General features: G+C 48.6%; 1 protein-coding gene across 1 annotated transcript in view; it reads right to left on the bottom strand.

The window, feature by feature from the left end:
- Window positions 1–7211: 7211 nt before the first annotated feature.
- LOC107544540 (heparan sulfate glucosamine 3-O-sulfotransferase 3B1) overlaps window positions 7212–23354 on the bottom strand; it is a 38894-nt gene continuing 22751 nt past the window's right edge. Inside the window, exon 2 of the mRNA XM_087825837.1 lies at window positions 7212–9946. Within this exon, the coding sequence (XP_087681963.1) occupies window positions 9328–9946 (619 nt within the window). The 3' untranslated portion in view covers window positions 7212–9327. The remainder of the gene's footprint in view (window positions 9947–23354) is intronic.

Raw genomic sequence — 23354 nt, forward strand, 5'->3', positions numbered from 1 at the left:
CACGTCTGGCTTCCAGAATGTGAGACAATGCACGTCTGGTCTGGTTCTTTTTCAGGCACCCAGTTTGTGATACTGTTACAGCAGCCACAGGGAGCTGATACACATCTTAACCACTCCGCCACCGTAAGGAATCCACACGCCTCTCCCTCGGGACCGGGCCCCTCTCCATGTCCCTGGAGGTACCCTCAGAACCAACTTTGCCTCCTTGACTCCCAGTCTAGGTTTCTGTCTTCTTAAATGCCTCTCTAGAGCCCATCTCAAAAAATTAAAATCCTTTATTTTTCCCTCTGTCCAAGGAAGTCACCTTTTACATTATTTTTCAGTAACTTTTAAACTCCCTTGTTTCATGTTCTCTCACCCAGATTTAGCCCAAAGCTTTCTCTTTTCAAAGCCCAAAGTCTTAATTGTTTCTTATCCATAAGAAAAGCTCTTTAAGGAGGTTTCCGCCCTCTCTAAAAGCTAGAATTTAAAATATTACCTTTTTTTCTCACGTAAAACTGTGCTGTCACTCATGTGTTTAGCATTATCCTTTCCCCTCAGGACGTCATCTAAGCCCCTGGTTCTTCACTCAGCAGACACTTAAGAACTATTAAGCTGCCTTGAAGATCCTGTGCTGGGGATGAGCAGCCACGGTCCCCGCTCTCATGGGGACGGCCCAGGGGTGGAGCAGGGCGACAAGCAAACACAAATACATGGGTAAGTATAAAGTGTGGCAAGGGCAATGAAGGAAGGGGGTTGGATTCTCTGAGCTAAAAGTCCACTTAGATTGGGGATTGTTGCAATTATCTATTATTGTATATCAAGCCACCCCGAAACTTAGTGGCTTAAAACAAAAGGCAGTTTTAATCTTTCTGTTTCATTGGATGATGCGGCTCAGCCAGGTGGTTCTTCTGTCGCATGTGATGCTGGCTGCAGCTGCAGCTGGCTGGGCGCTTGAGCGGCTAAAACGCACCCAGGACAGCCGGCTAATGTAGCCGGCAGTTGAGGCCGCCTGTCTGCTGGGAGCTCAGCTGAGATTGTTGGCTAAAATGATCTCTCCAAGTGTTCTGGGCTACTCATAGCACGCAGCTGGGTTCCAAGGGGGAGCATAGCAAAAGTGAGTGAGTGTCTCAGTGAGAGGAAGCAGAAGTGGCCTTATTCTGGAGTGGCCACAGCCCTGTTTCTGTCGTATTCTATTGGTTAAAGCAGTCCCAGTCCCAGCACCAAGTCACTGGGAGAGAGGACTATCCAAGAGTACAAATCCCAGGAGGTGTGGTTCCCTGCAGTAACCATCTACCACAGGCAGTTAGAGAAGACCTCACTGAGGAATTCATGCAGGGGGCTGAGGGAGGGAGAGGTTAAGATCTGAAAGAAAAGTGTAAGTTAGCCAGGCAAGGGGCTGGAAGAAAGGCATCCACAAAGAGAATGTAGTTCCTCCCAGGAGCTGAAAGAAGACTATTGTGGCTGAAGCATGGGGACCAAGGAGAGGAGTGTATAAAATTGGGCCGGACTTCCAAGACAAATAAAGGAGTTAGGATTTATCTGAAACATAATGGCGGCTCCTTAAGTGCTTTTAGATGGAGAAGTGCAATCCAATCTGAGTTTTTAAAAGATTCCCCAAACTATTGTGAGCAGAATAGGTTGGAAGGAGCAGGAGGAAATGCGTGGCAGGCCAGGTAAGGCCACTGCAGGAGTCCAGCGGGACAGGACGGTAGCTTGTACCAGGTGGGGGGTCAGAGGAGACAGAAAGAAGTGAATGGACTTGGGAGACTTTCTAGAAGTTGTCTTGACAGGACTCAGTGACGGATTGGACATGAAGAATGTGACAAAAAGAGATGGCCAAGCATGACTCCAAGTTTCATAGCTTGAGCAGCCCCGAGCAGGTGAGATTAGGGGAGAAGACTTAGTAAAGAGAACCAAGAATCCAGTTTGGGGCATGTTTTCATTTGAGATGCTTATGGATATGTCCAAATAGGAGTGTCAGGTAGTAACTGGATTGAAGAGTCTTGAGCTCAGAAGCAGCTGGGCTGCTGTGAATGTGTCTGCAGTACAATCTCCTGCTTATCCCTCCAGAACCCCCCCCCCCGCCATGCACCCCATGCTCATCCACATGAACACCATGTTTATTCACATCTAGATCTTGGCCCGTGATTCTCTCCCTCTGCCCCCCACCAGCCTCCATCTGATCCCCTGGCTACATTCTCCCAGACTTGTAGGTTTGGCCCTACTCTTACCCTACACTGCCCCAAACCTGGTTAGGTGCTGCCGTCCTGGTTTCCCACAGCACCTTGCCATGGCCCTTGTCACACCTCATTCAGGAGGCATCCTCAGCTCCTCCGTAGAATATGAACACCTTGAAGCAGGAATCTGTCTTATTTAGGGCTGTGTCCCTAGCAACAGTAGGCACTTGATAAATATTTGTTGGATGATTCAACTGATCTCCGGCTGCGGCCTCTTCTTGCTCCCATTCATATGTAATATCATATCCCAAATCAGCTTCTCTGAACTCTCCCATCAGACAACTCCCCTTCTCAAGAACTTCCAGAGCCTTCGTTTACTGCTTCCAACAGAGGTCTGAGTCCTCTATTATCTCTTCTTTTGTTAAATGTATTGAAAGAGAAAGCTTGCAAGGCCTAGATGTTTTGGGTCAGGATTCTGTGGAGAAACTAAAACAGCTTCTACACAGCAAGGGGGACACTAGGGACTAAAAGGGAAGACATAAGGAGCCTCTGATGTGCTAGCACAAATTGGCGCCTTCTAGTTAGCTTCTTCGGGAACCATGCACTGTCATCCTTAAGCCACTCTTAGTTCACAGGAAAATAGATGGGAGTAAAAACATCTCAAACTCTCAAAGGAGGGATGCAGGCTTTGTGCCCACAGACATTGTGCAATAACACAACAATTTTATTGTCTTTCATGCCTAGTAATAATGAGAATGAGTGAGAATGGAAAAAATAAACTACGAGCTAGTGATAGGAACCATGGGTTCAGATGAGCTTATTATAACTGAGGAAATGATGGCTGATGGAATCTTTAACCTTGAATGGCCCATCAGTGGACCCTAGGGAGTCCATTGTGTATTCAGTTGTGAAGGATAATAAAAAGTAATTATCAAGCACATACAAAGAGCTGAAAATATAGTGTTGAAGATTGAATCTAGAAGGTGAGGTAAAATTAAGGATTTGAAGGATTTTAGCTCTTTACCAAAAAGTCCCTTGTGGTATCCAAGTCTATCGTTCCACAGTCAGGCAGTTTCAGGATCACATTACGGATGGTGCCTTGGGGGCTGCCTTAAAAAAGAGGGCCCAGCGGAGTGAGGGATGGGGGCAAGTGGCCACTGTGTGAAACACTAAGATTGTGTCTGGGTTTCCTTAAAGGAGACCCAGAGTGATGAGGGGTGGCTGCTTAGCACCTGACTTTGTTGGTGAAGTGTGCTACAGAGGAAAATGTTCTAACGTCCATTAGCACCTTACTTAGCGTGAATCACCATCAGCTGGAGTCCTTGTGAAACTGAGTTTCTGGCTCAGTAAGTCAGTAGGTCTGAGAATCTGCATGTCTATCAGGTTCCCAGGGAGGCTGATGTGGTCCAGAAACCACACTGTGAGAACCAAGTTTCTCAGTCTTGGCTACATGTTAGAAACACTTGTGGAGCTTTTTATTTTATTTTCAAAATTTTTTACAGCTTTATTGAGATATAATTGACACACAACATTGTATAAGTTTAAGGTGTGCAATGAGTTGATTGGATACATGTATGAACTGTAAAATGATGGTCCTCATAGCATTAGCTACCACCCCCATCCTGTCACATAATGACATTTCCTTTTTGTGGTGAGAACATTTAAGATTTATCTCTTAGAAACATTCAAATACATGATGCAGAATTATTAGAGATAATCACCATGCTGTAGATTAGATCCCCAAACTTGCTCATCTTAGGACTGAAAGTTTGTATATTTGACCAATATCTCCCCATTCCCCGGCCCCTGGCAACCACCATTTTATTCTGTTTCTCAGTTTGCCATTTTTAGCTTCCACATGTAAGTCAGATCATTCAGTATTTGCCTTTCTCTGTCTGACTTATTTCACTTAGCGTAACGCCCTCCAGGCCCCTGCTCGGGGAGCTTTTTACATGTACCAATGTTGGGCCTTGTCCCCTAGAGTCTAATGTAAAGGTCTGAGGTGTGTTAGGGCTCAGCGTTTTTTAAGACCTCTCCGGTCACTCCAGTACTTGCCCAAGCTTGAGAACTACTGTTCTAACCTGTGCCATCAGGTTGACAAGTAGATTTTACATTTGTTTTATTACCGTTCTGTGGAAAAAACTTCAAACTGATGGGGAGCAACACCAAGTCAGCACTCAGGGCCCACAGGTATTTCACCTGGTGGCACGTTCCGAGGTTTGCAGGAACAGTCTCTATATAATGCTGGCTTCTGAAGACCAAGTGTTAACAAAGATGTTTCTCCCTGGTCTCCCTATGGCCTGTTTCCACAGGCTGTTCTCTCTATGGCCTTCCCAAAACGTTAGGCTCACTTCCAACTTGGTCTCTACCCAAAATGTTTTCTTAATGTGACCACAGTCTCCCTAAATGTGAGAAAACTCATAGTGCTACCAGAGGTGATGCTCCTACGCGGGCATCGGTGGCCTCGACACCAAATAGCACCGGGCAAGGCGTCCCCTCCTCAGTTCTTCCATCCTCATGGCAAGAGGCAGATCTCAGGTCAGTGCTGGGTGACCTTCGCCAGGCGCAGCAGGTGAGCCCAAGGCTGACAGCTTAAGCTGTATCTAGCTAGAAAGTAATAGCATTGCTTTGATTTCATGGTACTTTTTCATGCTCATCTCCTCTTTTTGGCCGGAGATAATGCTTTTCACCTAAGATTATGTTTCCTTCTGAAATGAAGTTTCAATTATACACAATGAATTAAGTCCTAGAGACCTACTGTACACCATGGCACCTGTAGTTGAGGATAGTGTATCTTATACTTAAAAATTTACTACAAGGGTGAGTCTTATGTTAAGTGTTCTTATCACAAAAACAAGTAAGAAAGCAGGAAGACACTTTTGGAGGTGATGGATATGACTACGGTATTGATTATGGTGATAGTTTCATGGGTGTATACCTCTCTCTAAACTCACCAAGTTGTATATATTAAATATGTACATTTTTGTATGCCAATCATACCTCAATAAAGTGTTTTTAAGTCAGAACTCCTGGGTCGGAGCATTAATTTATTAATTTGGTGTCAGCTACTTTAAAACTCAACCAGAAATGGACCAAATTAAAGTAAATCTCAATTAAAATTTTTAAAAAATTAAGTGAAAGAGTGTTAAAATATTGAGTAATAATCATGAAGATGGTACGCAAAATAAAAAAAACACACACATGAAAACAGAGGGTCGTTTGAGGCGGGCTGAAGATACAGAAATGCACAGCTGCGCAGGCCTTTTCTACTCTATCTCAAGGATACGGGTCTCTAAATAACAGACACGTGAGCGGGGTATCCCGCCGCTGTCCAGGTCACAGCCACAGTGCTCGCTTACATCAGGCCTGTCGTGACACCCGCCTGTACTCGGCCCTGCCAGAGCCTGAGCACCGGAAGGCTGCCCCACACGGTGGCCCTGGTGCTCTTGGAATCGTGAGTGCACAGCGCTTCCTCTAGGGAGCTATGCTCCCCCAAGGGGCAGAAGGCTTGTCTCCCATCCTGTATCCTTCATTTACAAAAACGTACCCCAAATGTCTGTGGATTAGTTGGATTCTGGATTGGGCGCTTTACAATCTGAAGGGCCGACCTGCCTGCAGAATGCCTTTGTGTGGCGTGTGTGTGTGTGTACGCATGTGATTAGTTACTGAATAAAACATCACTTCCTTGTCGGTCTGCAACACAAAACAAAACACAGAAGTATCCACAAGTTGGTAAAATATATTTTATTTGTTCATACGAAGAAATAGTATCAATTACCAGAAGTTCATTTTCCTAGAAACATCTTTCTCTGTGTAAAATTAATTTGTGTTATACATAGGACAAAATACTCGATTTAATTTTTTGCACAGACTGGCTATTCTAACATCCAGGGATAACATCATACGCTGCTCGAATTTGCACAGTATTTCAGATTACGAGGCTGAATGAAACTCAGTCATAAATTAACGTTACAAAAGTGAAAAACAATCTAACCACACCTTTAAGTTTTATTGACCATCCTTTTTGATAAACTGAAAAGAAAAAGAAGACCCAGTGACTCGCGTCAGCATTTCAGGTACATGTTAAAATGGAACTTCCCGTTGTTCTTATGAAAATACCCTGGCGGGATCTGAAACTGTTTCTCCAAAGGTCTGAACTGTATCTGTCACTCAAGGCGAATCCCATGAGAAGACAACTCCTCCTCCACCGTCCAGTTAAGTCACCGCCTTTCCAGGCACCACCTACCCGGTCAGCAGACCACTGTGCGAACACAAAGCATGGGGTAGATAGAGCAATAAAACCCTCCAACTTTTTCGTTAACAATTTTGTTTTTAATGAGAAAGGAAACAAAACTGAGAGGAGTAAGGTGTTCCAATGACTCTCAGTTTTCCCTGTAAACTGGAACAAACATAAGACACAGGCCAGGACAAACTGCCCAACAGTGAAATGGTGTCTGTCTTCTAGCCGCTAAAGTGAAGCGGTGGCCTCGCAGTGCTGGGATGGGAAGACACCCAGCGGATGCTGCCTGACTTCACCAGGAGGGCGACAGGCTCAGGCCCGGGGACAGCTCCCACCTGGCGGGGTGCGGCCGTGGGGCAGCTGCCCTGCGGGCCAGTCAGAGCCGGAGCTCGCACAGCCCTGTGAGGAGATGCACAGGAAGTCTGATTTGTTTGTTTTACACAGAAAAACTTGCTCTAGCCCTTCAGTGCTAATTGTCCACATCTGTTGGGATTCAAGGACTTGACCCAGAATAGAATCTTGACCCACTTCAGTGTTTATGACTAAAGGACCCTCCTTCTATCCGAAAATTTCCTGTTTCAGTTTTAAGGCAGGGAACAAATAACTTCATCAAAACTCCTCGAGGCCGGAAAGAGGGCAGGGACTTGGAGAAAAGCTCGTGCCCGCCTTCAAGCCACTTTGTTGCAGACCCGCCTCTGAACTTTCCTGCGATTCTACGTCATGAGCTGGTCAGATCACGGGAGGGGCCAGAAACTGGACAGGACAGAATTAGGTGGAAGATGTGAATGCTGACTTTTACTTGATGCCTTAACTGGAAAGGAATTCTCAGTTTTATTTCAAATGAGCCATCTTTTTTTATTAATGATTTTTAGAGACAGGGAGAGAGAGAGACAGAGAGAAACATCGATTTGTTGTTCCACTTACTTAGCATCATTGGCTGACTCTTGTATGTTTCCTGACCACGGATTGAACCCACAACCTTGGCATATCAGGGCGATGCTCTAACCCACTGGGCTAACCGGGCAGGCCTCAAATGAGTCTTCTGATTAGAAAAATGCACAACCAATTAGCACCCTATGCAGATATCTTTGATGATGCAGATACCATGCTAAGACTCCTGGCGGTACCCTAAGTGCAGGTTCTGCACTACTTGGTAGAGGCAGTGTCAAAGCTAGGAAATGACTAGAACATCTCAGGAATGCACAGGGCCCCCAACCCCCTTCCTCCTGCACAGCACCTACATGATAACTGTTTTGCTGTTGAGCATAATCTAGCCAGATCTGGGCTAGATCATGAACAGGACATCACCTAAAGGCCAGTGACATCTCTGATCAGTTTCTAAAGATGAATTATTTTCTCTTCGTACAAGTTTTCGTACTCTATCGGGCAAGTTATCCCTTACAACATACAAAAATGTCCATTGTAAATATCACAACCGAACCATTACGACAGTATGCGTATCTTCCCACGCATGCCTTGAAGAATGTGTAACTCAAGTAACAACTCTTTTATAGTGGAAGCATTCTGGTTTAGAAAATTGAGGATAACGCGAATACGTCATTACGTGATAACGCTATGTGGTTACCCAGTTACCATTAACTAGTCATCATAAAAGATCCCCAGCTGCTCTCTCAACAGAGAGGCGAGGGGAGAGCATTCTGCATCAGCAGCAACAATTCCAGCAGCCCTCCTGCCAAGACCTGGCTAAAACAAGGGGCAGCTGCACACGTGCTCACAGGCACCACGGGGCCGGCTCTCCCCGCCTGTCCTTACAAGGCCACTCCTGCTTCTCGCTGTTTGGCTGTTGTCTACAACAGACCATACTTTCAATCTGAGATGAGCGAGGAATTCCAAGGAGAGGAGTTCCAGACATCAAGCAGGGGGGCAAGGATTCCCCTCCTCTGCCACGCCACCTGGCCTTCTGAGGGCCCTTCTCTTTTCTTCCACCGAGGCTGTCGGCCTGCTGGGATGGGCCCCACACGGCTGGCTCTGCACCTGGCAGCACCTTGGTGGACGCTGATGGCGTGGGATGCACCTGAGCCCTTTGGGTCTCGACAGCCGGGCACCCTTGGTTTGTGCCTATGGCTCTGCTAGCCTAGGGGGTTCTTTGGTGTGTCAACGCAGAACTGTCTGCCTGGAGAACGCAGCGAGGTGCGCTCATGCAAATTAGAAGAGACTGTTTTTATTTCTTTATTTCTAAAGCAGCACCCAAGCATCTCACACACGTGGCCTGGGAAAGAGGGGGCAAACATTTGCATACACTTCAAGCTGGTTAATGAACCAGGGACTAGGGCAGAGAGGATGCAGGGCCATCCTTCAAACTCAAAATCTGAAGTGCCCGGGCCCTGGCACGCAGGCTCTAAGAGGATGCGGGTGTCCCTGCCGGGGCAGCGAATGCCCCATGCGCCGAGCACACGGGAAAACCCAGCGCGGGGGCCTGGCATCTGCATCCTTGGAAGTGGCATCACGTGGAAGCTGCTCCAGGAGGCCGCCTGTCTCGGTGCAGCTCCGAGGAGGCCTCAGTGCTCCCGCCCGGCACAGGCGGGAAGGGAAGGGAAGCTGGGGTGGGAGGCCCCACACGCAGGGAGGCGACAGGTGAGTTGAGACAGCGATCGAGGGCTGCGTACCCGTAACAACAAAAATCTCAAGTTGTGCTTTTCTTCTTTTTAAATAGGATGGGTAGGGAGGGGGAAACGGAAGCACCATCGATTGTGAGAACAAGAACAGAATATTAGGGTTAAACACTTTGGAATGTTAACAGACCGTGACGCTAACTCTCTAAAGAGTGTGGCTAGGCAGCTTAGTGAATTAATTGCTCATGAATTAAAAATAAATTATTATAAAATATATTTCTGTACATTTTACATACATATACTCTCTCTCTGTGTCTGAATAGATAAGCCAAGCGGCGAGGCCCGGCCGGCGCCCTCAGTCCCAGCCGAAGTCGTGCCCGGTCATCTGGTAGAACTTGCGGTTGAAGGGCCGGTAGAAGTCGCGCAGCCGCTGCAGCACCGCGCGGTCGATGGCGGGGTGCGGCCGGCCCTTGGTCTTGCCCAGGCAGTGCGGCCGGCCGCTGCCCTCGGCCTTCTTCAGGCAGGGGAAGCCCTTGGTCTTGTTGAAGTAGAAGTGCTTGTCGGTGATGATGCGCTTGAGCCCCAGGAAGTCCTGCACGCGGCCCAGCTCGCCGGCCGGGTCGCCCACCAGCCGCTCGCCGCTCACGAAGAGCAGCTGGCGCCGCGGGAAGTGGCGCAGCCAGCGCTCCAGGTGCTTGGCGTAGAGGCCGATCTGGATGGCGCTCCAGGACGCGTCCACCAGGCCCGCGCTGCGGTTGCGGAACGTCAGGCTCTCGAAGGGCGGGATGTCGGGCCGCTTGGACAGCGTCTGCGTGTAGTCCGAGACGGCCCTGGTCACCGGGTCGCGCACCACCACGATCAGCTTGGTGTCCTTGCACATGGCCGAGATGCGCGCGGGCGCCTCCCGCGTCACGAAGTAGCTGGGCGTCTTCTCCATGGTGATCTGCCCGTCCAGGGTTCTGGGCATCAGGTCCCTGCGCAAAGAGAACCGACCGAGCGGGTCAGCGGGTGACGCCTCTCAGTGTCAACCCTTCTAACCCCCGCTCCCTCCCCATTGGCAACAGTTGTAGAAATATGAAGAAAAAAAAAAATGCAAGCAGAATTTTTGAGCTGAAAGGTGCATTAACGTCCCACCTGAAGTTTGGGGGCCAGACACTATCTACTGGAAAGGAAAAGGCAGCTTTCTAGAAGGTACAAAGAGGAAGAGGCGTGTTTCTCCAAGACCCCCTCCTGGGTGTCACCTCCCTTATTTTTCAGGGTATCCTGTTTTTACACAGTGCCAAGCATCTGATGTCAGACGGAAGGATGTTGGCCTCTGGGTGTGTGAGTTTCCTAAGTAGCAGCACCTGGGGCTCCAGAGCCTTCTCTGCCCGTCGCCTGCACTGGCTGCCTTCAGGTGCTCCACACGCCTGGGCAAACGTGCTGCGGGGACACGCCCCCCTGGCCCAGCCAGGTTGCACTGGCTTCATCACAGCGGCCACTGACAGCGTCTACCTTTTCTGTGAAACGCATACCTGAGGCAGCAAAGCACGCAGCAGCCAAAATGCTGGGTGACATCAGCTGAAGGGTAAACTGGTACAAACTTGCCAAGAAGGAATTTCCAAGACAAGTCTAGAAGCTTCCAAAAACACTATAGACTCATTAAAAAAAAAAAAAGGACTTGTGTGATATCTAATGCAGCACTAATTTAAGCGAAAGTATGTAGAAAAAATTGTTACAGCCTACAACAGATACAGGCCATGACTGCTGGACCAAAATCCAGCTTTGTGGTGGCAATTAGCACTAAAATAATAAGACTCGGTGCTGTAACACTGTATGTACCTTATATGTTCTCTGAGCCTCAGCATCCTAATTTGTGATGTGGGAATAATTCCACCTACTTTATTCAGTTGTTCTAAGGTTTATAAAACCAAAGCAGTTTGGCTTAACAGTTAAGGAATGTGGACTTGGCAGTCAGATTGCTTCGGTTCAAATCCCAGCGCTGCCACTTATAAGCTGTGTTACCTTGAAGAACTTACTCAATCTTTCTGGGCTTCCTTTCCTCAACTGTAAAAATAGAGATGCTAATACCTACCTCATGTGAGTTTAATAAGAATTAAAGCAATTAATGCTCACAAAGTACTTTGAACATGCCAGACATATGGTATATATTTAATATATAATCATTATTATAGCGTTCAATACACAGTTTATAGCACATGGTAGGAGCACAGTTGAGCATGTGTGTGAATGGGCTCATGTGTATACATCCAAAGGAGATGTGTTAACTAAGTGGATACTCAGTTTTAGTCACAGATGTACAATTTTCCATTAGCTATGAGATAGATATTTCTGAATGATTCCTACCTGAGCCCAGGAATTCAAAAGAAAGAAAGAAAAGAAAGAAAAGAAAGAAGAGAAAAGAAGGAAGGAAGGGAGGAAGGGAGGAAGGAAGGAAAAGACAAGACAGACAATTTCCACATCATTTTTGAGCAAATATTTGCCTCTCAGCAGGACATTCTAAACTTCCAGCTTCAAGCCCCTCTTAATCTACTGAGACCCAACTCCTGTATTGCGCACATTTATGGAAATGGTGATATAAAACCCTCACACCCACCAGCTAGGGCAACTCCCTGGAGGGCGTCCCTTCCTCCCAGCCAGCTGAAGGCGCTGGCCCTGAAGGCGCCCTGCCTGGCCCGCCTGGCTTTAGCTAAAGCTGATTGACCCACTTTGCCCATTAACCCCTTAGATTAACGCAGCAGGAGCATCAGGCTAATGTGATGGAGGGTTAGAGAGAGTCCCAGCTCTCAGCTTATTTTTCATTTCACTCAAAAGCAGGGTGATTCAGATAAAGTCCAAGTTTTTCCCCCATGTTAAGCCATCTGCAGCTGGACAGTCTTCAAGAGTTTAATACTCAGAATTAAAGTGCTACCACCATATTGAAGGAACCCAAACCCCAAAGTTGTTCAGAGCCATTGCTGGGGGGTGGGTTCGGGTCAGTCCTCAGAAAGCCCACCTGACCCAGCGTGGGGTTTGAAGCCCAGCCACTGGTTTGACTCTCAGCATTGATGAAGGTGTGTAACCCTGCACTGGTCACAGATCACTAATCTGTCCATACCATGGGTTTTCCATCGGAACCATGAGAAAAATTTTGGTGTCCACCACTTAGTGTTTTTGAGACAACTGTGAACCTAACCTTGGTACCAGGCCTGGTGGCTAGTTGGTGCTAGAAAACATTCTCAGTCATCTCCTGCGGGCAGGATCTCAGCAAGTAAGGAGGCGAGGTACGCACACGGGTCCCTCGTGCGCTCTGCCCACACACGGGCCATGGGCAGGCTTGGCGCCCAGGGAGGCAGAGGTCAGGACACTGGCTCTGCCCTCAGCTGGCCTGGGCTCCAGACCCACTGCAGGACCATTGCTGCCTGCGTTTCCTCAGCATCGTCAGGAAAAGTCTGGTGGGACTGCACACAATAGCTACACGAACAGCTGTAAGAAACCACACCATGGGCTTGGTAAAAGGGACACGGGAGAGCCTCACTGGCCTCCAGTCGAAAGGCAACGCCTTTTCAGCCATAAGCCAAGCCTCTCCGAGCTGTGGGCAGGTCTCCTGTGCTTGCCTGCCTGCTCGCCATCCAAGCCACTCTGTATACTAGCTCCAGGGGACCCCTCTCCCCAGGATGGTTTGCATTTGCACACGGAGATCCGAAAGCACTCGGGGACTCAAGACTTTCCTTCATTGTCACTCTAACAGCCAGGGAACCACGGTGTGACCCCAAGGCTTTTCAGCCCCTGTCCACTGCAGGCCACAGCCACTGTCCCCTTGGCATGCTTGGTGGCAGGTGAGTGGCTGATGATCGTGGAGGTGCACAACTAGGTTTCCACCATTTCAGCAAACGCCTCCTGAGCCCTCTCTGCTGGTTTCCCTGGGCACCTCCCTGGCAGGTGAAGTGGAGCAGAGTATATGCCTCCCCAAAATCTGTCTCTTAGGCACAGGGTCAGCTTCGGCTGGTTGTGTTTAAGAAACAGCAGACACGGGAGGAGCTCTGAGAAACCAAGGAGAAGTTGTCATTTTGCAAGAGACATCTACATTTAGAAGGGAAATATCCATCTGTGAGGGTACCCTTCTGGCTGTGCTAGGAAGAAGACAGGAATAAATCTTCAGCAATCTCCTCAATAGAGAAGGCAGGGACTGAAATCTGCATAACAACTTTACCCCTTGTTGTTTTTCCTGGTCACTTCCCATAAATGGCCTCTCTCTTCCCGCCTACATCTTTCTTGTCTTTAGCTGGAGATGGTATTTAACTTGGTTTGGGCCATTTTGGGGAGTTGCTCAGTTTTCCTGGGCCTCTTATATGTACAGCAGGTATACCTGTTATTAAAAGTCTGTTTGTGCTCCTGCTAATCTGTCTTTTATTACATGGGAATCTCAGTCAAGAACCCAGCAGGGTAAAGAGGAAATTATTTTCCTCCCCTAACACAGGTACTAGGCTCAGGAGGAGCTTGCGTCTCCCCAGCACACCCCTGGGGAGCACAGCACAGACTGAGAGGTATGTGGAGAGCTCCTGGCACAGAACCTTCTGGACTGTCACAGACAAGCCCCTCTCTCCCCCTCCCACCCTACCCGTAACACCCGGGCCTGGAGCAAATCCCTTTTTATTGGCTTCCTGAACCCACTTCCTTTTTCCTCTCCTTTCACTGGCCACACTCTCCTGTCCTCATACTCAAAATCCGTCTGAGCACAACAGTGACTCAGAGAAGAAAGTTTGAGGATGTGGCCGAGGGCGAGACCACTCATGTAGGCCCTGGCATGCCCATCCCAGCAGCAGATCCAGCCTCAGGTGGGCCTCCTGAACGAGCCAACAGGGAGGCTGCAGGTTAATTGAGCTGCTCATTAGGAAAGCCAATTTCTCAAACTGATAGTCATACCTAATAATTATGCAGTGCTTGGAGCCTGCAGAGGACTTTTCACAGACATTATCTGATTTAACCCCTCACAACAAGCCTTTGAGGTGGGTATTGCAGTCCCCAACTTGCTCATGAAGAAACTGAGGCTAAACAAGAGGGAGTGACTTGCTTAGAGGTAGGTCACTGGCCTGTATGTCAAGAGCCGGGACCTAGAGCCAACCTGTGGGATGCGTCCCCTGTCCCCTTCCATTTGCCACGAGCCCCTCCCCTCAGCCTCCTGGGTTTCCTTAATATGAGGAAAAGCACACAGCACCACATACCTGTCCTCTCTTAAATAGATACCTCTATTTTTATCTCCTGTTCACAGATTAGGATCTTAATAACAGGCATTTCAGTGCTAGACTCAAATGACTGTGATCATAATTGTTTGAAAATGAGTCGGACTTCGGAACAACAGACCTCTTGGTTCACACACTCCCACATTCTGTGGGGCCTGGCATCTCAGCGGCTGGCCCTGGCCTCCTCCCTTCTACCGGGTGTGCAGAAAGGGACACCTGGCACGTATGACCAATGAGTTCTTGTGAAGCCAGTTCGTCTAGTGCAACCCTGAGGAAGACACACAGTCCCCCCATGAGAAGCATCCCCTAGGACAAGCCTCAGAGAGACTAACCAGCAATGCAGGTGACGACACCATGACAGACGGTGAGACAGCTCCCACTTCTTCAGTGAGACCTACAGGTGAGGCAGACTTGTCCTCCCATTTGGCCTGTGGATGACAAGCCCAGTGACTCCCAGGAACACCAGATCTCAAAGAGCAGGGCCATGGAGCAGGAGCATGCGGGCGGGTGCTCAGGCTGACAGCGTGTTTGGGGATATTCTCACGAAAGTGGTGGCCCTCTGCGCAGCCGGCCTCCCCCCTTTGTGCACCCTGGAACATAGGGCGTTTGAACTATGTGCCTCGCCCTTGCCCCAGCCCAACTGAGCCAGGCCCGTGTGGGTGAGGTCCCCACACAGGTTCTTTGAGAGGGTTCTCATGTGCAGCCAGGGTTGGAAACCACTGTCCCGTGGCATCTGCCCTGTAGTGAAGGCGTTTATTCTGCTGACATCCATGGCCACTAAGAGGAGACCATCGTGGGGGAAAAAATGAGAAAACAATTGTTCAGCTAATCCAAGACTTATTATTTGAGTCAAAGGAGTAAAGGTCTTACTCTCTCAGCTGACAGCAGACCAGGTCCCAGAGGGAGTGAGGGGGACGCCCAGTGGTCCACAAACTGCAGAGAAATAACCAGAGCAAACTGTGAATGTGGCCAGTTTAACGTGAGAAGAGGGTGTGTGCTGCCCTTAAACGGGAGTGTGAATGAGTCCACGTGTGTGCATGCACGCGCACGCACACACACACACACACACACACACACACACACAGCTATCCAATACAAATCCAGCTACCAGCAGAACACAGGAGGCTCACTGAAGGAGCCTGAAGAAAGGTAAGGCCAGCTGCGCTCCCCGATAATGAAAGGCTCCCAGATGCACCTAATTCTTTCATCATCAAAGTTAGATAACATCAGCGTAAACAGAGGAGAGGAAAACACACAGGTGGAGGGCAGACTAGCACTAGACCATCTGACTTATGCTTTTGCCAAGGTCTGTGGCTTAACATGAAACTCAATTCATTTTTTAAAAAGATCTCATGAACCTATGATCAACTGGTGTCAAAAATGCCCTTTGGGCCCTTTCCCCCTTTCTCCTCTCGAGGTAGGTGGGTAAGGAGAGTGGCCAGAATCGGGTTTGAGGATTTAGAACCTCCAAGCTCAGGTCCCGTAGCTCAGGTCCCAGAGCACACCTCACTCCCCGTGCTTTTGCCAAACTGGAGAAACCAGCTGAGGAACTGAGCCCATGGCCTACAGAGTCAGGCTTCTCACTGGGACTGGCTGTCACAGGGCTTCAGAGAAGCACAGTGTACAACTGAACCTCCCAGGTCTCCGAGGGGCCCTAGGTGTGGCTGCCGGGAGCAGAATGTTAGATACAAACCTTCAGGCCTAAGTGAGTAGGAAATTCAAATGAGCCAGGGAAGACGTAAAACGCCCTGTAATTCTGATGTCCTCCAGTAGAGAATGTTGCCCTAATTCTTTCTGCTGCTTTCTTCCCTCGGACATGCCTGCTCGCAGGGTCCAGCAACTGGGATTGTTACTCTGAAGCGAAAAATTACACAACCAGGAACAAAAAAGGGCAGGAATGGGTGCAACCTAACTCAGCCCAGCCAAACATGCTGAGACAGGGACACAAAGCGGACGAAGGGAGGGGGTGAAGGTCAGGGGAGGCCAAGCTGCAGGCACACTGGGCTGGGGCAGGCCCAGCACCGGCTTTGCCCCTTTCCCCTCCCCCTTTGGGAGAATGGCCTCTTTGCTTGGTTGCAGAAAGACCCCATATTTTCTGGACTACAGATTGTTTTTTTCTTTTTAGAAATCTACTTTTTAACATACTTTACTACTACATAGTAAGTAATCATTTTTGGTATCCAGTCCTATGAATTTTGATAAATGCACTGAATTGTGTAACAACCATCACAATCAGTCCCAATCCTCTCCCTTGGGCTCTTCCAACAAGGATCCTAAAGCAAGCTGTTTCCACAGGAGAGGCTCTTACAACTGGCCAGAGGCTGCCCAGAGCATCGCTGTTTTGGGGAAAACAATGATTGAAATGAAACAATAAACAGACTTAGAAATTTTGACGCAGAATTATTTACTGTTGTGTAAAAACAAAAGGACAAGTTGTTTTCATGAGTCTCTGTCAGTCCCCCACTTCTAGTTCTGCTCCCCACAGGCGTGCCCCCGGCCACCTCCTGGACCCTTGCCTCAGATGCCCGCTGAGGCTCAGCAGGGGAGGGCCGTGCTCTGCCGGTTCTGATGGGCTGCTCTGGCGGTGACCCGCGGGCTCAGGCCAGTCAGTGCAGCGTCCCCCTTAGCTGCTGCGCAGAGCCTCAATGCAGCCTCTAATTCCCAAATCCAGAGTGCAGCAAGGAAAAGTCTTCACAAACAGCAGAATGGGGGTTTCTAGGGGGTTACATCTCTCCCCACCCATGAAAACAAACAAACAAACAAAGCCACCAAACTTGTTCCGGGCATCCACAGTCCCAAAATGGTTTAGGAAATAAGCACCCCCCTTAAAAAGGGTAAAACAAAGAAAGTGTTATTTTTTTGAGGATCCTATAAACCTGACCAGACAAGTATCACAGTAAATGCAAAACTCAAAGATACTGGAATACCGAGGGGTTGGGTGAGAGGGGTGGTCAGCAGGCAGAGCCCAGAGGGCTCGGGGGCAGTACTGAAGCGGTGACACGGGTCATTACACACTGGGCCAAACCCTCAGAGTGCACAGCAGCAGGAGCGAACGCTAGCGTGAACCGTGGGGCTTGCGGATGATGGTGTATCAGTGCAGGCACTATAGCCACAGTGCATGCACCACTTGGGGGGATGCTGATGTGGGGAGGTTGTGCTTGTGGAGGGGCAGAGGGCATTCGGGAAACCTCTGCTCCATCTTGCTGTGAACCTAAAACTAATCTGAAAAATAAAATCTTTTCTATGAACTCTGGTGTCTCCTTGGGGATGGATGGGCCTCACACCCTTAGCCAGGCCACCACAGGAAGTGGCCCGTTCTCACGCACAATCTCTCTGCACTCGGCTTCCTCTGCGGCCTGGGCTCCGGCTCGGCTCAGCTCTGGGGGCAGCAGCCCCGCGGCACCCACACTGGCCCCTTCCCCCAGCCACTCCGGAGGAAAGAAAACCTCCTCGCTGGGTGACACTGAGATTTGGAAAAGGTAGCGTGTCTTAACCTAGGACATGCAGGACAAGGGACAAAATACCAAACTTTCTGCCTTGCAAATGTAAAGAAAAAGTCTTGATGAAAGGATGCCCAGAGGTTACCAAGCTCTCTATCTGGCAGAACTGGGGCGACTCAAACCTTTCCCTCAGCCTCTCTTCCTCAGGAGCCACCCTGTGGAGTCCCCAGGGCAGGAAGCGAGGGACCCAAGACCTGGATGATATTTGGGGCTCAGCATTAGCTGAGTGCCTCAGTCTCCCCAGCATCAGGAGGTCAGGAAACCCACTGAGCTGGCTAACTTGTGTGGATGAAAAAGGGGCTGCACACTAACCCCCACAGCTCAGGGGAGGCCTGCATGGTGGCTTCACACTCAGAGACCGACAGTAACCACAGAGGACGGTCTGAACTAACACTTCCTTCCCAACTAAAATCGAGTCCGGTGGGTAATCACGTCCTAGGCCCATACCTCCCCTGACAAAGCTCCATCTCTACCTTAACTGAGCCTGTCTATTGTCTTCTTGCATCTATAATAACATGCCTTTGGAATGTCAGGGTAATTTCCTTTTTTCCAGACCCCTCAGGGCAGAGCCTCCCACTAGAGCAGGAGACCACAGGACCCTCCTTACTGTCTTGTTGCCCAAATACCATCTCCACTTGCTGTAAATGCTCATTGTTAACTATCTGTACCTAGCATGTGTCTGTTTTACTCTTGATCCATGTGAGAAATTTCCCCTTCTTGCTTTCTGCCGCCTCCCTAACCTACCTACCACCAGTGAATTTCATGTAACTGTCCTCCGTTGGTCGCAGTGAATAAAATAAGCTGCAAAACTGCCATTCTCAGGAGCGTTTTCTCAGCCTCTTGGGATTTGCTTCCCAGCAACTGTCGTCAGCGTGGCTCAAATAAACTCATGGAAATTCTCTACAGGTTTGTATGTTTTTTATGTGGACACTTGAAGGAGTGGAAAGGGCAGCTGGAGGCATGGAAAGAAGGTGAGTTGGACAGGTGACGTGGAGCGGAGGTGACACTCCCAAGAGGTGAACTCTGCAACTGCCAGACAAGTCTTAGAGGGGCAAGATGTGGCAGGTTGTGGGGAGGGGGCGTCTCCTTCAGGTTTCAGTGGGCACTCGGTACTCCAGGCCAGAATTATTTCAAAAGAAAATTCCGGGGGAAGAAAAAGAGTGGGTGCCACGGTCATCTCAGTTCCAATCATAGGAGTCTCTGTGGTGACAAGTGTGGACGAGCCCCTTATCTTCTGTGGAAGCCAGTTGCCAACTCTAAATATCCACCCCAATCGGGACCCCAAAAGCTCCTTGATGTCTTCCTACCTCATGACCTTATAAATTACAGCGGACTTCGGGAGTCAAAAAGACAAAAGCCACAGCCTGCTCTCTCCTCCTACAGGATGAGACATCCGGGGACAAGACACTTTTCCTGGAAAGCTTGACTGTAGGCCATGGCTGCGGACACACAGCCCTGGAACTGTAAGTTGTAACTCTGGGAAGTTTCTTCCTTAAAACAGCTTTCCTCCCCGGGAGGCAGGAGCAGGAGCAGGAGGCAGGCAGGAGGAAAATGTGTCCCGGGACAGCCCCTCCTTATCTGGAACCTCCTTCCTGTGGTGGGAAGACTAAAGCTCACCAGTCCTGAGCTCCTCTTCAAAGGGCTACATCTCCATCAATAATCATCTCCATTTGGGGGAGATGTTTGCATATCAAAGAACTCCTTTGGGAGGGTTTAAGATAATTTAAAATGAAATTCTAAATAGTCTGTTCCCCATGTCTTTCTGGTCTTGGAGCTGGAGCAGTAGGGCCACAGGAAGTGATGTCATCATTCATTAAAACTTTGCAGGGTCGCCCCCACCCCTTTAAGGTAATGGGTAGGAAAGAAGAAAAATAACAAAGGATGGGTTCCCCCAGGCCTCCTCCTCTCCCAGCCCTCCCTTCTTTCTCTACTCCCAGCCCCCAACCTCCAACACAAAGATTTGGCCTCCATTGTCCTAGAATTTCAATACTGCTCAGAAAGTGAAAAGCCTTTGAATGCCATAAAGGGGTGGGGCACAAAAGAGCATCTCGCTCCTCTGGGTCAACTCAAGATTCCTTTCATTTTGGCAGAATCCTCTGTTATAGACCCTGCTTCACAAAGGCCCGAGTTCCTGTTCCTGGAAGGAGCCTGGCTGGGGGGGAAGGGGGCAGGATGGAGGGAGGGTTTCAATTAAAAGCTAATAGCCTTTTGTGTAGGAGCTCTCTGGGGCATTGCTCATGTTTATTGAACATCACTGCGCCAGGACAAATCAGTGAAATCAGAGTAATCTGTGTCCGCTTCCTGGAAAAAAAAAATTTTTTTATCGTTAGGAAGAAAGAGAGAAAGAAAGGAAGAAAGAAAAAAGTCTTCTGAGAAGCAGACTTTAGAAAGTAAAATCAGCCCTGCCATTAGGCCAGAGGGGTGGAGCAGAGGACCAAGAAATAAGGAGAATCGGGAACCAAACTCCAGCTGTGGAAGGGCCACGGGTGATGCACCCCTGCTCCTGCCTGGAGAGATTCTCTCCGGTGTGGACCAGGCCTCTCTGGGTCTCTGGTCAGGAGCAGGCTCCTTCTCCCTGGGGGGGGTGGGAGCCCCCGCTGTGTAGGTTGCTTCCCTGGCAACCAAGGGCCCGCCCCTCCCCCTGCACAGCTGCACTCCCCTGTTTCACAGGCTCCTGTCCTCTCCCCCAGCTCCCGCTTCAGCCTGAGAAAAGCTGCCTTCTCTCCAGCACCCTGGGTAACTCAGTGCAAATGTTTGTAAACAGGCCTTCACCCAAGAGCTTCTGAACCACTCAGCACCGCCAGTCAGCGCAGAGTGAATGAAAACCACTACAGGGAAGCCAGCACCCGGCAGGGGCGCTCCCTGACCTTCAGCGAAAGCACAGTGGGCACTGGGCGGGTGAAACTGTGGGCTCTGGTCCTGGCCTGCCACTGACAAGGCCCTAAGACCTCGGACGAACACTCAGAGCTTTGAACTCAGTTTCCCTGCATATAAAAATTAATGTATTGGTTCAAAGGGTGTTCTTTGGCTCTAAAATTTTATGACTTTTACAATCTCACTCTCCCACCTTCCCTATTCCACCTCCTCCTTCAGCCAGCAGTAGTTTGACACAAGTTGGCAGAGTTAAAGTAGAACCTTTATAAAATCTGATGATTGAAAATGTACAAACTGCCCAGCTGTGTGGCTCAGTGGTTGAGCATCGACCCATGCACTAGGAGGTCGCCAGTTCGATCCCAGGTTAGGGTGAAACCGGACACAATGGGTCTGGGCTGCCTGTCACTACGTGAGCCAGTTAAGCAGAGACAAGGTTAAATCATATATGAGTGTTTATTCCAATAATGCTGGCAATATGGGAGAGCAGCAGGGTCATCCACCTAAAATCTGCTCTAACTGCCCCTCCCCCCACAAGCTAGCTGCTTATATTGGGTAGAAGGACAAAGATGACATGGGGAAGTGGGCAAAAGGAATCAGAATGTATAATGGTTTACAGATTACGGGAAATTCGGGCTGGGGTTTGCAAAAGGGTGGGGCACCTCTGGGACCCCTTTGTTCTGGCAACAAGGTTGTTAATCTTTCCATGATCATAGGCTGTTAAGGAGAGTAGACCACATTCTGAATGTCCCCGGGTATACAGCTCTCAGTCGGGTTGAATGTGCTTCATCTAATCAGAACAGAACAATTACGGTTAACTGAACATGATTAATATTTCCTATAACTATAGCTAAAATCATGGTTAACAGAGCATAACTAATATTTCTGCCTCTAACAAGAGCACATGCCCAGGTTTCGGGCTCAATCCCCAGCAAGAGCGTGCAGGAAGCAGCTGATCAATGTTGACGTTTCTCTCTAATTGATGCTTCTCTCTCTCCCTCTCCCTCTCCCTTCCTCTCTCTCTAAAACCAATAAAAACATATTAAAAAAAAAAAAAGTGTACAAACTATATCTCAGGGGCATTGGTATAGACCAATCCCAAGAGCATAATTCAGATATGGATCAATGTCAAGTGTACCCTAAAACCATACACCCATTTGTTAAATAGCCTGGTACTGGGTGGAGTAGAAAGAAGAGTGGGTAGGTCAGGCTGTGTGGTCTTGGGCAAGTTGCCTAACATCGTTGAGCTGTCTTTCCTCATCTGTAAAGTGGAAATATTTGTCCTGCTTATTTTATGAAAGAAAAAAAAATTGAGACTCAAATGTAGTTTGTAGGTGAATCAGCTTCTACAGCAGCAAAACCCTACCTGAGAGTAAGGTGGGATGAACCCTCACATCCCCTGTCATCTCCTTTGCCATCTGGTTCTAGATACAAGGAATATTTCTAGGGAAACACTGCTAGGAAAAAGAAACCCCAAATTCGTTCTTGAATTCTAAGTTTCATGTGAAAACAAGTATTTGAAAGAGTCTCGGTTTCCTGAAATTCATCACTTGTGCTATGAAGACTCCCACATTTGGGCCTTTCTTCTTAGTACCCTGGTAGGTCCTGGAGACAAAGAAAACTGAACTCCTCTCCTGGGTTGATGTCACTGAATGTATATGATGATCCAAGTATGGGGCCTGAAAACCTTCTAAGTCCTCCCACCTTCTAAGTTCTGGCTAGGCTATCTATCAAATTAACCCGAGAAAACACACCAAGTTTATTACAGATAGATGTACATGCCAGGGGCGTCATAAGATGTGAGACCCAGAGAGGCATCAGGCCATTGAAGTTTAATATGCCATATGGACAAAAGAAAAGGGAACAGTGATGGGATTCCAGAAGGAAAAAATAGGCGATTTACTGGTAGCTGAAAAGAACAGAACACCTGTGGAAGGCAAATCCCTGCTAGACAACCCAGAAACAATGGGACACAGTGGGTGGAGGGTTAGGTGGTAGGGATGGTAGAGGTGGTGGTGAAAGAAATCTAGCCACCAGGCCTGCCTGGAGCCTTCCTATTTAATGCCGAGGTGAATGTGTTAAGAGTCTCTTCCTGGAACAGGCCTTTCCATCTGAATCCCTTGGGCAGGAAAGCGGGAGGGTTCAAGGTTCTTTCTGAGTGTTTTATTTCTTAACAACCAGCCTAAAAATCGATACCACAACAGGCACAGTTTGGGGATTGCAAAACTGTGGTCCCCTTTACAAGCCAAAGAGGGATGGGAAGCGAGGCAATCTTTAGTACAAACACACCTACTTTGGAAGGTTCTTTCTTTTTTTTTTTAACATGCAGAGAATGGGGTTTACAAGGAGCAAAACCCCCACAGTTTAGGGGAAGAGGTCCATCCTGGACTGATGAAAAGAAACCACACAACTGCTGAAACCAGACCCACAGTGAAGACTTGATATCATCATTTGCCTTCCTGTAGGAGTTTGGGAAAAGAAAACTCCCAGTCAACTCTTGACTTAAGTCCAAGATAATGGCTCCGGCCTGCTCTCGGCTTCCCTTCTCCTCAACAAACAGAGCCCCACTTTATGGTTATCAACTGAAAACAGTATAAAGTAAATTAGGTCAATAAAAATCTTGAGACAGAAGTTTGAGTTAAGCTAAAACAAAGGGAAATGAGTGCAAATAAACGTCTCTTATCACAGGCTTTAAATAGTTCAAGAACATTTTAGAGACTAAAAGAAGTACTTCCTACCCAGAGAGAACATCCAAGGGGGTGTGTAAACTTGGAAAAGCTGCTGTCTCT

The sequence above is a fragment of the Miniopterus natalensis genome, chromosome 17 (assembly GCF_054644295.1).
Source record: "Miniopterus natalensis isolate mMinNat1 chromosome 17, mMinNat1.hap1, whole genome shotgun sequence".
NCBI lineage: Eukaryota > Metazoa > Chordata > Mammalia > Chiroptera > Miniopteridae > Miniopterus > Miniopterus natalensis.